Source organism: Poecilia reticulata, linkage group LG21 (assembly GCF_000633615.1).
Source record: "Poecilia reticulata strain Guanapo linkage group LG21, Guppy_female_1.0+MT, whole genome shotgun sequence".
Taxonomy (NCBI): domain Eukaryota; kingdom Metazoa; phylum Chordata; class Actinopteri; order Cyprinodontiformes; family Poeciliidae; genus Poecilia; species Poecilia reticulata.
This window is the reverse complement of record NC_024351.1, coordinates 22,767,649-22,784,339: the sequence shown is the minus strand read 5'-3', so window position 1 is coordinate 22,784,339 and position 16,691 is coordinate 22,767,649. Positions and strand designations below refer to the sequence as shown.

The window sequence follows — 16,691 nt, the reverse complement described above, 5'->3', positions numbered from 1 at the left end:
ACTCAGCTAGCAGAAACAAAGTTACAGCTGACCAGCATCATACTGCAGCCAGGCTCTGTTTCTTTGCCCATATTTCTGAAGATTCAAGATATTCTGCAAAGTGACGATGGGCGTACGATACCTTCCAAGTCACCATCTGGTCAGCTTCGACCTTTCTGCTCAGAGAACAGGCTCGGCAGCGTTCTGTCTGTGTCCTCKGCCAGGGAGGTGTCTGAGAGAGCTGGCAACGAGGTGTGGACATCTTTCCTTTTTCAAGCTCATCATGTAGAAGAGAGACATGGTGGGTACACAGTGCTTAAGGGAAGCTGCTTCATACCCACTGAGAAGGGGCAGCTTGTCTTTGACAGCTTCCCCTTCTGTCTWAGACAAGCTGCCCCTAGCAAATTTAATTCGGCTAGCGTTACTACCTGCAAACGGTCTCTGTACATTTCTCTTAATCTGCATTTGCTGTTTTTAATAACTGTAGTATTATTACTCTTATGTTCTGACTTTGCTCCACTTTACACTTGGTGAAAATCTGAATGTTCCACTTTGACTAACTGCTGTTGCATCTAATATTCTCACTGTGTCACAATAAAGTATTTTTTATTTCATTCTGTAAGAATAGTGCTTGTTGCTGAAGCGGTCATTCCTTAGCATTCAAATTACACAGAGCTGCATTGTATGATGCAGCTCTGGGTCTGGCTGGAGCAAATATGGCTGTTATAAACATTATAACTCATGTTATAAAGTTGTAATAACTTGATAACATGACATGTAATATGATGTAGACAGTTGCCTATTGCATTGTGTGTGAAGGGAAACTGTCTCCATCTTATCTATAATCTACTCATTTGGACGTCCCATATTAACTTTAAAATATTACTGTCCTCATTGCTGCTTTTGTTGCTTTGCGATCRAACCCATTCAACTTGATTGATGGAATACTCACAATGCAAAAATGCTGCTCTGGGTTTTCTGGGTTAGCTACAGAACTTGCTGCACTGTATGATCCAAGCACATCGCTAGTGCAGCCAGCTGAAAACRTAACAAACTAACGTTAGTCCCATTGATGTCTCGATGTCTAGCTTGTGTCATGAGGTGGTAGAACTTCCTGCTTTAAATGTGCTAATGCTAATGGATCACCTGAAGTAACTGCAATAGAGAATTGCAGATGTGTCTTTGCTGAATAGAAGTCTAAGGGAAGTGGAARTTTATCATTTTCGAAATAAAATATTTTTCAAAAATAAAGTACTCCAGCCGCACAGGAGAGTGATGAAATCTGCATGACTATAGGAACTACGTCTCCTTCTAGTGCACCTAAGAATGGTTGTAAAGGACATCATGGAGGAAGAACAAGAACTTCCTAAAGAGGCAAATTTCAAGGTATCAAATTGCTTAGTCATTTTTCTTTTAAGTCATATTTTCTACAGCATTTTATAACAACTGAATGTATAGTCACTTGGTTGTGCTTTAAAATGACACTACATGTCATTTCACTATGTAAAGAAGTGAAATGTAACATATGATGTTCTTGTATGAAACAGAGCTGGAGTGTGATACCAGCTCTCCTATCAGAGCCATACTTGCTCCAGCCTGACCCAGAATCTGACCAAAGATTATACAATGCAGCTCTGTGTAATTGCACAGCAGGGAGCATAAAGTCCTTGTGTGCTGACTGCTCATCTGTATATTTGCGCCCCTTTGTCCTTCTGAGTAAATTATAACATGTCCAAGCCCAGGGGCTGCATCCACGGAAGAACCCAGGCTACCTGGGCGGTTAGGCCGGGTTCTTTGTTGATCTCAAGGACTAGAAGAAAAGTGAGCAGCTGTGAAACTGGATGTCTAGCCTTCAGATTATTCCTGCTCTTACCTCTGTGTATGTCCTGTCGCCTAGCAGCCGTGACTGTGCTAAACATAAGCTGGTTAAAAATCTCTTTTATTATTTATGTAATCCTTAATTGATGAATTGATTTTATATGTAGCAAACATGCATTCAATTGCAAAAAAAAACACAACCTCTTTAAGCTTCACCAGATTTTATTATATTTAAACATGTTGTAGGTCAAAACTGTCACTACATTGTGACAGTGTAATATGAGACGAGTAATCTGGAAAAAATCAAGCTCCTGTGTGTCCATGTGGTTCTACTACTATGTCCAGAAGTAAACCACCTCTGGAGTAACCAATCGGAGCCAAGAGGAGGGTCTGAGCTCTGTCAGTCATGTAAGTGATGCTCATGAGCACGAGCATGATTGACTGCACTTAGACCCGCCTCCTGGCTCTGATTGGTTGTTTCTGACTGGGGGCTATGCATTTCTGCAGATCGCAATGGAACTACAAGGAGAATAAAAAGGAGCTCTATTTCTTTTTTCACATATTATTTCTCATGTCATACTGTCACAACATAGKAAAAGTTTGAAGAAATATGTAAAAAAACAAAAAAACATTTATTATGGAAGTTACATACTGACTATTAAAATTGGTTCTCCTCCTGCTCAGTCTGCTGTTATTATAAGAAAGAAAATCTCCCCTTTGGCCTGGATTGGATCTTGGGATTGGGTGGGTTTACAAGGATACACACTGGATCTGTCCTTCAAATTGAGGGAAAAGAAGGACATATTTGTGGGCCGCCTTTTGAGCATCATTCAAATTTAGGCAGCCTTCATTGCATTGCTCTGACATTGAGCATTCTCTTCTTTAGACTGGAATACAAGATTGTCTTCAGTCAGATTCTCCTTGATACTTTAACTACTTGTACAATATTTAATTTTCTTTTCGAAGTTATAAGTTATAACTGAAATATGAGTATTTAAATCATTGCTCCCTGGGTCAGCAGTCTTATCTCATTAATATGTGAGTCCTGGGATTCTTGGCAAACAAAGGGTGGTAGAAAACGTAGTGTTGTTAAATTTCCTCTTAACTTTTTTCAGAATTCTCTTTTTTTAATTTTAAATTTTAAATATTTACCAAACAATAAAAGTAGAAGAAATTGTTAAAAAAATTCAAACTCTTCAGCCAGGCACCACTTTAGCCATGCTCTGAGTGTTGATGTTTTTTACGTTATGATCATCTTAAGCAGTTCTTACACCTTCTATGTAGAAGTTAAGTTACAAAATATGCAGAGAATAAACTTCTCCTGGTTGTTTCAGTAGTAAGTTGACACTCCAGTTTGAAGAGAGCAGGATGATCAACATCGGGTCAAAACAGCACATATATTCTTTTCTTTAAGGAAGATACAACTTTCAGTTCTTTCCGTCTCTACTTCAGCTCATCTGGCTTCTCTTACTTCAGTAACATCTTAGGCTTTCTCACTTGAAAATATACACCCACACACCCTCCTAATTACACACATTATGCTCTTATTTTATGCCCCCCATCTTCTCTCCCATGTTTTTCCCTTCATTCAGAGATGCATTTCTTTTCTCATCTCCATCTTTCAGTCATTCTCTGCACTAGCACTTCTTCTTCACCTCTCATTTTGCCGCCTGACCAGCTGGGTGGAAAGAATCACTTGTTTATCTCTCCCGCTGTCCATCAAGGACTTTTGCTTTGCTGGTGTCGTCGCCTAGCAACTGCAGCAGAAGCTGGTATTGGCTGCCTGTTCTGTGTGTGTGAGACGGAGAGCAGCTTCTCGTTGACTCGGTGGAGGACAGACAGACGCATGGCGCACTCACAGCTCCCTCGGCGTCGTGCCGCTGCCAGCCTTTGTGTGACTGGTGGAGTAGCGTAGCAGTGGCACACCTTGGTGAGGTCCACCTGAGAGACAAATACACACTCCCCGTCTTCCCTTTTTTTGCTGTCACACTATGGTTTCTGTCAGTGAAAGATTTTTTTTTTTTTTTTAATGGAAAGAAAATTGTTTTGTGCTTCAGACATGTCTACCTCTCTTACCCATCACAACTATGTTGATACATTTATTTGGATATATAGTCTATAATTATATGGTTAAACAGTTACTGTGATATTTTTTAATCAATGTTGGGAGACACCTACATGCCAGAGACCAGGAAACCCTGTATTAGTAGGGCACTGGGCATATAACAATAGAGGTGTTTTTGAGCACCAACTTTGCTGTGGCTGTATAAAGGGTTAAAATGTGAAACTCGGTTTGATCGGAGACTAAATATGAAAACATTTGTTCCATTGTCAGCTGGTGAGGTTTGCTTTCACACTGCACTGTCAAGCAAAACAAACCKGTTCAAAAACCTGTTCATCCCCTCACTTGTAGGGGAGCTGCACCAATAACCTGAGGGGGGCTCCACTGAGCACAACTCTTTTTTTTTTTTTCCGCAAAATGTAAACAAAACATATTTTAGAGGTCATAGGATTTCTCTTTGGTCTTTGTTAAAAGACCACGAGTCATTTCAGACCCTTATGTTTTTTTGTGTTTGTATTTACCCAGAATACCCTTCATTAAAGTCCACTTTCTGCTTTTGGCGCGGTCTCCGGACTGCTTGGTAATGTTAGCTGAAGGCCTAGGTTTTTAAAACCCACAGTCAAACCAAAAACTCATAGAACAATCTCTAGCAAGAGTTACAAAGTATATTTTATATATTTTTTAATTGGCTTACCCATGAACACTTTTTTGTGGTCTTACTTTGAAGTGATATCAACTAAAAACACAACCCCACTTTATAGTTTATTTCCCAAATCAGAAGCTTCATTTACTTTAACTCTTAATAAAAAGTAAAATGAAGTCCTCACTCTTATCATTTTGGTTCTGGAACCAGTAGGAGTATATGCTCTTCCTCAACCTTTGGAACCTAATATTATACCTTTTATGTTGTGGACTTATTTCTGAACATGTGCAGACATGTCCTGATTTAAAAAGTCCCGCTCTGTGCTGCCTCCTCCTGTTCATCTATTAGTCAGCATTTCTCTGACTGGGTAGGGTTGCGCTCATGAAATCAACATGATTGATTTCATGTTCTGCCTTGTTCATACTCTACACGCCTGTAGGTAGCAGTTATATGAGCCTGGTTCCTTCAGTGTGCAGGTTCAACTCAAAATCCATATTTTCCCGGGTCTTTCTTTTCTTTCATCAGTTTCGACTACACTTTGACTCCAGCATCTCTGCTATTAAAAATATATAAAGTGTAAGCACCCAGGACACTGGTAGTCCTTCCAACATACTGGAACTTGGGGAAAGAGTTTACACATATGGCACTTAAAATATAATATTTGACCAAATATTGCATCAAAGTGGTCCTTTAAGATTGAGATGCTACAGACATGGAAAATGTAATGACAACTGTTATTCAGTATGAAATATTTTCATTTAAACTGGTTAAAAATCTGCTCTTGAAGGACACCTACTGGCCTGGAGGGCCTAAAAAGCCATATAGTTCACTTTCGTCTTGGGCTAAACTCTGACTATCACACTTAATCTTTTTGTTTTATCTAATGAACGCATTCATTTCTATTCTAGGTTTGGTATTATGAACGTTTGCTGCACCTGTTCATGAAGCTTTTCAGTGACAGCCGATCAYATGGGAAACGTTTAGAATATGAGTAGAATATATTTAGTAATGCCGATTTAGAGGATGAAGTCTTGTCAATGTTCCGTATAGAACAGAGATAACAGAATGAATGAAAACAAAAACCTTACATCTTGTTCCTGTTGTGTTGCAGGTCAGAAGACGTGCCTCCACCTCCACGGTGTGTTCCCATACATCTATGTGCCATATGGTGGCTGTAGACAGCAGCCGGAGCGCTATATGCGACAGGTGGCCTTCAGCATCGACAGGGCCCTCAACGTTGCCATGGGAAACCCCGCCGCCAGCACCCAGCACGTCTTCAAGGTGGTCCTGGTCTCTGGCATGTAGGTGTCTCCCAACAGCTGGGTTTTACCAATGACAATAAACACCAATAACGCAAACTGATTCACTAATTTGTTTGTTTTATTTTCTTTTAGGCCTTTCTATGGTTATCATGCCAAGGAGAAGCACTTTATGAAGATCTACTTGTACAATCCTCAGATAGTGAAAAGGTAATAATGCTGGTTAAAACATTGTTAAAGGGTTAACAGAGGAGCCATAAAGCTTTTCAGCAGATGGAAGCATGAGGTGTTCCAAAATCTCCTGATAGCTGCTGCATTGACCCTRCTTTATGGAGATGAAGATTTAATTTTCAGCACAACCTGCCACCTGCTCACAGTTCCAAAAACCACTGGTATTACTGACCATGGTATTACTGTGCTCAATTGACCTGCCAACTCTCCTGACCTGAACCCCATAGAGAATCTGTGGGATATTGTGAAGAGAAAGTTGAGAGACGCAAGACCCAACACTCTGGACGAGTTTAAGGCTATCGAAGCATCCTGGGCTCCATAACACCTCAGCAGTGCCACAGGCTGATAGCCTCCATGCCACGCTGCATTGAAGGCTGCAAAAGGATTCCTGACCAAGTATTGAGTGCATAACTGAACATAATTATTTGAAGGTTGACTTTTTTGGCATTAAAACACTTTTCTTTTCTTTGTCAGGTGAAATATGCTAATTTTTTGAGACARGGATTTTGGGTTTTCATGAGCTGTATGCCAAAATCATCAGTATTAAAACAATAAAAGACCTGAAATATTTCAGTTGGTGTGCAAYGAATCTAAAATCTAAAATATATTTTTATCATTACATCATGGAAAATAATGAACTTTATCACAATAGGAGAAGGACCTGTATAGTATTCTTATAACAACTGAAGGTAACRTAGTTGCTTGATTGTGCTATAAAATAGCTCTATGTTCCTGAAAAATGCATAATACTGCCCCTTTAAAGGAGTATTTCAATTTCACCAACCTTTTTCTTTTAACCGAAAGCAGCCCAGTCATAGTACCAACGTGAATCATTGTACCCTATTTGAGTTATTGTGTGGAAGTTTGGGGCAGTACATACAAAACAAACCTGCAAAACAAAACAACATAAAGTGGCAAATTGGAAACATACATAGCCACTATTGGTCAATGATGGAAATAGCTGAGAGGTTAAATTTAATTGATTTAATGATTTACTTCCAATATTTTTTTAATTTATGGAAGGTCAAAAGTCTATGGATCTGACTTGAGGCTTAAACAATCTGCAAGAACAGAGAAATGTTCTCTCCTGGAGCTGCAAGAATAGAATGACATTCTGTTCTTGCAATTCTGACGGCTTGTTCKTTACACTTCATCTGGGAAGAACTTTTTTCTCGTGTTGTTTATGGGAACTATTATATAAATGTGAGAGCTATGCAGTGAGCTCAGGATCACACTAATGAAAATCTAGACATTTGTTTGTTTAGGAAGCTTTGTGATCAGGGTTGCCTTGGATCATTTGTATTTGGACAGGGCTAGACAATAAATTAATAACAATATGTACCACGATAGACATGTGATCAATACGAATAGATAATACATCTGATATACTATTCAATATATAGAATATTCACTAAACTTCGAACCAGAACCACACAGCATTCTGGGAGATGTAGGCAGATGAAAGACTTTAGCTGTTCAATCTCACAGCCAACTAAGCAATATGAGTGGCATCAACTGACTCACTCACTCTTTGGTTGCATAGCAACAACCTGTTTCAAGGTAACCCGTAACCTTCACAGCGCGTTCACAGAGCCTCATCACTGTTTAAAAAATAAAAACGGCAGCATGGAGTAAAAACTGTGGATAAAACAGAAAAAGTCACACCACCAGTTTGGCAGTATTTCAGATATTTAAAACAAAAGACTAGTCAATATGACTGATATAAAATGCTTACATTGCAATAAGTTTTTCAGCCATATCGTCCAGCGATTGGATATGTTCTCATTCAGATACACCCTCATTTCTAAAATCCACTGTGTTTCATGTATCATCTCTATTAGGTTCCATATTTAATTTGTGTTCAAATATATTTAAATCAGACTGCTGCGATTGTCTTCTTTATTTTTAATTCTTATGGCAGAGAAAACATGTCCAAAGATTTACAGTAATATTTCAATAAAACATCTAGTTTCTTTTTTTAAATTAGAAGGAGCTGAAATCAACACTGTCTACTTCTTTTCATATCCCTTTTACTGAACTTCTTTAAAATTTTTATTATATTTCCCAGAGTGTGTGAGCTATTACAAAGTGGAGCGGTGATGAATAAGAGTTACCAGCCTCATGAGGGCCACATCCCCTACCTGCTGCAGCTCTTCATGGACTACAACCTGTATGGCATGAACCTGATAAACATGACAGCAGTGAAGTTCCGCAGGAGCCAGAAGAAAGGTAAGCTCAGCTGTAGGGATCTGTCTTTTCTCACAATGTCTATTTATCCAACTGGAGTTTCTGACACAAGTTTAGATTTACATCTTTATATACAATTGTATTCAGTGTTTACCCAGACTTTATACCTGTTCCATTTAAATTTAAATTAGTTAAAAATCAACAATCCTGAGCAGTTGTGATAACTTTAACCTATAACTTGGAACATAAGCAATAAAAAATATTTTACCAGTTAAAATCTCTTAAAAAGCTTTTGGCGCTAGTGTTCCTGTGCGTCTCCATAAAGATACTGAAAGAAAAAGTGTGTGTTTCCTTTAAAAAAATATTTCTACTAAGGTTGCAGGATTTTATTAATGAATTTGAATACAAATCCTAGAGCACCGATATTCTGCATCGGTCGCCGGTAAATGTTGTTCGCAAACAAAAAAACACAACACGCAGAGAGATGACTGAAATAAAATGCTGGGGACATTCAACCAGTGAGAAATGTTTAGCATATTCTCATCATATAGCCCCACCTTTAGTTTAGAATTCATCCACAAAGCTTTTCCTTAACAACCATCAAGGTTTTTGGAGTAGATGAATCACTTCTGTCTGATTTGGCCGTGGTTCCAGGAGTGGAAAGGAAGCAGGGAGAAACAACCCTGGTTGCTAAGGTTGCCTTCACACCAGCCCTGTTTAGTCCATTTTAATTAAACTCCAGTTCATTTGCCTAGAAAGTCTGGATGGTTTTGGGAGGCGTGAATGCATAATCAAACTCTGAGGCGAACCAAAAAGGTGAACTCTGGTCTGCCTAGACACATAGATCTCAGTTTGTTTGAAGTGAACTTCGATGCAGTTTGCATTCATATTTGGATGCCGAGCGAACCGGAGTCCGCTCCAAAAGCAGGAAGTGGACTACAGCTGTGCAAATGCAACCAAAACAAACAAGACTGTCTAACACTAGTGGAGAAATGGCTTGTGGTCTTTTGTTAAAGACAAAAGAGAAATCCTACAACTGCTAAAATCTGACACTACTCCATCTTTGTTTACATTTCATGGAGAAAGAAGTTGCACTCAGTGCCTTGTTCAGGGCTTTACATGTCGTTTCCTTCAGTGGTTCTTGGTGCAGCCCCCCTACAGRCGAGGAGGTAAGGCTTTAGTTTGTTTGACGTAGAGAAACCGAGAAGCTGAAATGGAACAAATGTTGCAACTTTGGTTCCCAACCAAACCGAGTTTACTGGACAATCAGGTTTGAACACATCCTAAACCCCAATAAGATTACAGAAATTAACATCCTTTACCAGAACATAATGACATACTTTTTATTTTTTTTTWAAATCCCATTTGACTGACTTCTAATAAAAGGAGGTTCTAATGATTGATCCACTTCTATACATTTGAAATCAATGGAGGACTCTAATGCCCCATGGAACAAAGACAACAAAAACCCAAATACTGGACACACCTGCTTATCCCTCCCGAGCCTCCCTCAGATTTGAACTTTAAAAGCAAGTTAATCTAGGATCAAGGGGATTAAAGGCTTGGCTGCAAAAGGTCAGTTTAAGATGAATGAAAACTTTAATGTGTTCTGAACTCCACAACACAGCTTAAAAACTGAAAGTTTCCCTGATAAGAACCTGAAAACCCAAAACGTTTCAGACTGTTTACTCTGTAGACGTCACACAGTAGCAGCGGTCTAATTGAACTAAAAAAGTCTGGGTAAAACTGGATAGAGAACTATTGTTCACTGTACTCACACATCACTACAAGTATTCACATCCTTGTTCTTAAACAGACATTACTTTTTCACTCTGAAATTACCTGAATCAATTTGAAAACCAAGTTGCGCCACAACCGCAGTTCTATTTTCAGCTGTACTACCTCAGGTAAACGGCCTCAAAGGACAGATATCAGAGTAGAACTGCAGAAATTTGTGCGTTGCATGTCACACTCTACAGACCTTCTGAATTGTTCCAGATCACAGAAGTAGAATTAGAGGAACACTTACTGTAACTACTGAGCCTATCAGGAAGATGTTTGTAGCTCTGGGCTGGGAGGGGAGATGTTTGACCTTAAYACACAACCAGACTCACTATGGCAACAAAATGAAGAGCCCACTGCTCTKAKCCCCACTGAAAACCTCCTGGTTCTTCCACCAAATATTGATTTCTGAACTCTCCCTGAGTTGAAACAAATTAGTATTGTTGTTTCTAAATGAATATCAACTTGTTTCTTTACATTATTTGAGGTCTGAAAGCACTGCAACTTTAGTGTTATTTTGACCATTTCTCATTTTCTGCAAATAAATAAATACTGTTTTTGCTAGGAATTTCAGAGACATGTTGTCAGTAGTTCATAGAATAAAAGAATAATAGTCAAACATATAACTATAAAGAGTAAAATCAGAGAAACTGATCATTTTAAGTAGTCTCTTAATTTTTTCCAGAGCTGTATATATTTTTTCTGTATTTATTTACTCTTTTTTTTAAAAAAAAAAAGGAAATTATGCAGTCACATATTTTTTATCAACTCTTCTGTAGACTAATAAACAACAAACTGGAGAAGGGAAAGAATTATAGCCTCTCTTGATAAATCCCCAGAGTCATTTCCTAACATGTCAATGTGATTGTGTGYGTTTCTGGAAGTGGGCCTTGCAGACCCGGACCAGCCGTACTCCAGCTCTCACTCCAGCGTCAGTCCCTGGAAGATTCCCTGCAGCACCAAGCTGAACGACAGCAGCCTCGCAGGCACCTTTGTCCGCTGGGAAGAGAATGCTCTGCCCTCGTAGGCCGCGCCGTCACAGACATCACTCTGCTCTGGATCATTTCCATTATTAACTCTGCTCTATCTGCAGCTCGTTAGTYCTGGATGACGTTGAGAGGCAGAGCACCTGTGAGCTGGAGGTGGATGCTGTGGCCGTGGACATCCTGAACCGTCTTGATATTGAAAGTAGGTGCAGTCTGATCTGCTGTGTTCTCTGCAACACCAGCTGACATGACGAAAAGCAAAAGATGAAAGGCAGCTGCAGCACACTCAGCTCACACCACTGATTATGGCTCCACACAGAGTCTGTTAGCAGACCTGAACATGAGCATAGTGGAACAGACCTCAGTCTTCAGTCACAGGGGAGCAGAGGCGAAGAAATGATCAGAGATGAGGGAGTTTGGGGTCAGCAGATGAACTGAGCAAAGTAAAGAACAGCTGTTATGTGCTTTCAGAACAGATGTAACTGTTTGTCCTGATTCTCTCTAAATGGCCTGCATCTTAATCTGCCAGGAAATGAAAAAGAAAACTGTCCTTCTGGTCACCTGCTCTCATCAAGATGCCAAACATTTCCATTTTTAAAGAAATAAGATATATTTTTGACAGATTTGTCTGGGTGTTTGTTTGTTACAAAACCCAAAACAGAAAAATTGGAACTGTTTGATTGCATCATTATCCCAACATACTGCTAAATATTTTTTTCTTTATCTGATTTTAAAATCCTTTTTTGATTGGTCCTATATAAAATACAATTGTAAAAAAATTTAATATTCAGAGAATTAGAAATTGTTGCATTCTAAGACTGTTAGCTATAATCATCAAAATTCACAGATATAAACACCTGAAATATATAATTTTTTGTTTGATTAATTTATATAGCAGACACTTTTTGAATTTAATTACTGAACGTTTTGATGAGGGATCTGGAATCTTACAGAAGAATCCCAGGCAGTGCAGGTTTTCTCAGGTGTACTTGACTTTTAAACAGGACTACGCTACACTATCTGTGCTTTGTGTGTGGAGTACCTGTAGGGCAGCTGTAGGGGAGGGAACATGTTTAATATGAGAAGCATAAGGATTTTGTTTTCTAACCTTGCCTCCTCCTCCAGATCAGATCGGCAGGAATCCCGGACTGCAGGCTATTTGGGAGGATGAGAAGCAGAGGAGGAGGGAGAACAACCAGACCTCCCAGATAGAAGCACCGGATTCACAAGGTGAGGAACGCTGCAGTGGGAGCGAAAACTTGGTTTTCCATTGTTATTCTGCATTTTGTACCATTTGCTTATTGTCTATTGCTTAGGATTCCCAGTTGGGTTTTCACCCAGTTATGAAAACGCTTAATTAAATTTTTTTTGGTTTAATGTGTCAGGACATGTTATTGAAAATGATCTGTATTCTACCACTATGCCTCAGTCAGATAAATTCAAGTTTCAGATTAACAACAGCACCCTATTCTACCACATTAATGCTTCTTTTCTTTCAAATACAAAAACTAATTGAACATCCAAGCAAAATKACCTTTACGTCTCATAGTACCTGTAAACAATGATGGGCCCATGCTGMCTGCAGGCTGTCCCTGCCTGCAGTCAGCATGTTAAAGTTCTTGGAAGAACAATAAGAAAAAGCCTGAACTACCTGTGGACTGATGAAAAGAAAACATTTTCCAGCAACTTATTTGAAGTTTCCAAATGGGAACTGCACAAACTGTAATATTCCTGTTTTAGTCACAGAAAACCAAAGTGAGCATGTTTGGTCAGAATCAAAAAGCTCAAAGCAGTAAATCAACATAAACACCTATGGCTGCTATCAAACATGGTGGTGGTATGACCTTGTTGAGTGCACCATGAACTCCTCTGCTCACAAACTATTTCTAGAATCCAAAGTGAGACTCTAGATGAAGCTGGACCAAAACTGACTTATCATAAACATAGCAGCAAATCTGCAAAAGGTTTGCTAAAATAAAATGTGTTTTCTGTGAGCAGACCATGTGATGGGTGTCAGCTGCCTTGTCTTGTAACCATAAATAAAAAACTCAGTAGACTCAGTAACCTCTCTGCCCCCCGACATGCCCACAAAGGAAGCTGCCATGGAAACCAGGTGATAAATAAACCACAGGCTGTTCTGTTGCTGTGATGAAATCTTTAGTTTTCAGAAAAACTTCCAAGCTTTTAGGTTTCAGTTCTGATCAGCAATACAGAGAAGAAATGCAACTGACCAGGTTTTACCACGGACTGTAGTGTGAAAAGAAACTGTTTAGCTTAGAAAGATCCTGCTGTATAGAACTACTGCCAAAGTTCATAATTATTTGTTTCTAACTATTCAGAGTCAAAAGGATTGAATTCCAGCAGAGAAGTTTGTTCTTKGAAAAACGTCTGTCTCTGTTGCAGATCGGGACTCGGTCACTTCAACAGAGAGTGAAAAAACATTCATGAACAGACTGAAGGAGATTCTGAGGGAGAACAAGTTTGATGTGTAAGTTCCTTCACACATTATTTTACTCTGTTATCTAAATAAATAGTTTGGTCTTTGTTTCCTTTTCCCTGAGGAGATCTGCAGCAGATGGAATCGACTTTGATTTAAGTATTACAAGCACAAGATCTCAATGAAAAATTTCCTCGAAACATCAAACAATTCCTTTTTGTCCTTAAGTTTTTTATTTTACTACAATGAAGCTGTTGCATGTCCTTCCTCTCTTTCTTTCCTTCGGCCCTGCCAACTTTCCTCTGAGTGCAGAGCAGGGTTGGAGATGGGAAAGTGAAGTCAGAGCAGATGTTGGAGAAAATGGGGGTGAAATGAAGTGGCTGAGGTCACCTCAAAGCTCCACCTTCCTCTACAATGTACAGCCTCCAAGTATTTCCTGTTATAAATTCTAGTACAGTTGGCCCTACATCCGCACACGCTGCTTTATCAGATCCAGATGGCTTCCATTCACTAACCTCTCATATCTATGAGAGGTTAGTGAATATGAGCAGAGGGGAGAGAGAGGGAGCGCAGGGGTGGGCCTCCCATCTGAATAGGGTTTTAAGTTAGGAAGTGGAAGCTGGACACGCTCTCTTAGTTAGTCACTCGTGCTGATAATGTTCACACAGTCTGTTACATTTCCTCCCTCTGTTATCTTGTGGTTTCCTCCTGAGACTGGTATTATTTACCTAGAAATTTTATTTTATTAGGTTTTTGTGACTTTGTGGAGCATAGAGTAGTGCAGTGTGGCCCCTCCCCTACCTGTTGCGCTATACTGTTGGTCAGCTAGATGATTTAATGCCCCTCTATTGTCTCATTCGTGTAAGAAAGGCAAACGTGGCCCAGTGTAAATATTCTCCTGTCACTGAAAACACAAACATTCCTGGTGGGGAAGCTAAAGAAGCTCTCCTCAGTCTTAATTAGACATCAGGTCTTTCAAAACCAGCCTGGTAAACAGCAGAGTGCAGGCTTGGTACCAGAGCTAATGGACACACTAATTGACCTGCCAATACAACTTTGTTATACTAAGCTGCTACTTCTAAACTAATTGGGGTTTTGCAAACATAATTGATTGAGTCTATGTCAATCAAAAATTAAAAGTAACAGAGGACATTGTAACTATAATTATGAATGCATAATGAATTTGAAGCAGTAGAGTTTTTTTTCCAATTTAAATGAATGAATYGATGTTGTACATTTTGCTGATATATTCTGATATTTTTTAGGGGTGCACTGATTGCCGTTTTCTGGACAATCTTTAAAACACTTGACTTGCCAATTCCAATTTTGTTTCAGAGCAATGGTGGATTTTCACACCATTTCAGAGGTAGATAAAATGGATTTTATAAGTAATCCGTCCATCCATCCGTTTTCTTACACCCTTGTCCCTCAGTGGGGTCGGGAGAGGTGCTGGTGCCCATCTCCAGCTAGCGTACCGGGCGAGAGGCGGGGTTCACCCTGGACAGGTCGCCAGTCTGTCACAGGGCAACACAGAGACACACAGGACACACAATCATGCACACACACACTCACACCTAGAGACAATTTGGAGAGGCCAATTAACCTGACAGTCATGTTTTTGGACTGTGGGAGGAAACCGGAGTACCCGGAGAAAACCCACGCCTGCGCAGGGAGAACATGCAAACTCCAYGTAGAAAGACCTGGGCCGGGAATCGAACACAGAACCTTCTTGCTGCAAGGGAACAGCTCTACCAACTGTGCCACTGTGCAGCCCTTCATAAGTAATTAATGTCCAAAATTAAGGAAATTGGAGCTGATTACACTAGAATAATCCTTTATTTATCCCACATTGGAAAAATTCCTTTGTTACAGCAGCATACTAACAAAATATGCCATTTTTTTATATAAAAAGATCTAAAATCAATATAAACAACTTTATATGCATCAATTTATTAGTGCACTCGTAGTATTTTTACTCCATCATGCAGTAAGAAATCCGTCCTTTTCTTGTCTCAAAGTTTTTCACAAAGGAAAAAATGAGCGAATGATGATTCCCTTTAGACAGACACTGAACCCAGTGTAGTTTCTTTCCTTGTCTTGTTTGACATTTTCTGAACTGAATTTGAACATTTTCTAAAATTCCTACATGTCATATGAGTTCCCTCTCTCCCAACCTGTGCTGGAGGGGAGAGGGGTGTGTCGTTGTGGTAAAATGTGTTAATCACTGCAGTAATCTCCAGACGCCTGCCAGGGTCCCTCCCCCGTTGCCTCTAAAGTCATTAAGTACCAGACTAATTAAGAGACAGACTCAGGCACATGCACGCCGACTCTCTGGAGCCTTCTCCTCATAACAAAGTCTCTGAATAACAATCAGACTGCGGTACAGTCTCTCAGCCAGCCTAAGTCTCTCACACTAGTGTGGAGGCGTCATTGACATACTTACATAAGATACAATTTTTTTATTTTTTTATTAGAAGCAAACCAATGAGAGCTTTTGGTAAAGCTACAATTTGCCATTTTTAGCCAATTCCAATTTCCCCTTAACAATTATGATCAACAACATACTTTACCATGGATAGTCTCACAAGGCTGCCAGCATTTCCAAACCCATTATGTTCCATGGACGAGAATTAGGGTCACTGGAAAAAAAGTGACTTGAAGCTCAGAATTATAATTTCAGAAGTCAAAGTTGGGGCTGTCAAGAATCAATCTGAAAGTTTAACGCTTTAAAATTACATAGCACAGTTTAATCTTCCCACCTGGAGCCCTCTCTCCCTGGGAGGGTTATCTAGTTCACAGCAGTGCGTCATGAGTTGTTACACACTGACAAAATGTGAAAGTTTTCTTCTACAGTATCAAAAGTTGAACATTTGTCAACTTTCTCGAGTCGCGTCTCCAGCCTGAATATTCACATCTACAGGTACGAGCTTAAAATTTCACATGCATGAATTGCTCTGGTCGCTGGGCTGGATGAGGACAAGTGACTGTCGCCGCATTCGTCCTTTAATCCTTGAAATGTTCTTCAGGTGGTAAAAGGCCAACTTTGTAACTGTCTTTAAGTGGCCGTGAATGTTAAGGTCAGAGTTGAGTATTACATCCAGATTTCATGCCTGGCATCTAGTTTCCAGGTGTAATAAGTGAAGCTGTGCGTTGACTCAAGATCGTTCCTCTTTAGGTCCAAAGATAATAACTTCAGTTTGGTTTCTGTTCAGCTGGAGAAAGTTTTTGCACATTCATGCAACGATTTGTTTTAAATATCTGTTCAGTGCATGGACAGTTCAGAGTCACCTGGTGACATCGTCTGTGT

The 16,691-nt window shown here is 39.6% G+C and overlaps 1 protein-coding gene across 1 annotated transcript in view; it reads left to right on the top strand.

Moving 5' to 3' along the window:
* The window catches only part of rev3l (REV3 like, DNA directed polymerase zeta catalytic subunit), a 61,554-nt gene that overhangs the window by 12,703 nt on the left and 32,160 nt on the right, over positions 1–16,691 (top strand). Inside the window, exons 2-8 of the mRNA XM_008398541.2 lie at positions 5,614–5,803; positions 5,897–5,971; positions 8,061–8,221; positions 10,846–10,984; positions 11,055–11,149; positions 12,073–12,177; positions 13,351–13,435. Of these exons, the coding sequence (XP_008396763.1) occupies positions 5,614–5,803; positions 5,897–5,971; positions 8,061–8,221; positions 10,846–10,984; positions 11,055–11,149; positions 12,073–12,177; positions 13,351–13,435 (850 nt within the window). The remainder of the gene's footprint in view (positions 1–5,613; positions 5,804–5,896; positions 5,972–8,060; positions 8,222–10,845; positions 10,985–11,054; positions 11,150–12,072; positions 12,178–13,350; positions 13,436–16,691) is intronic.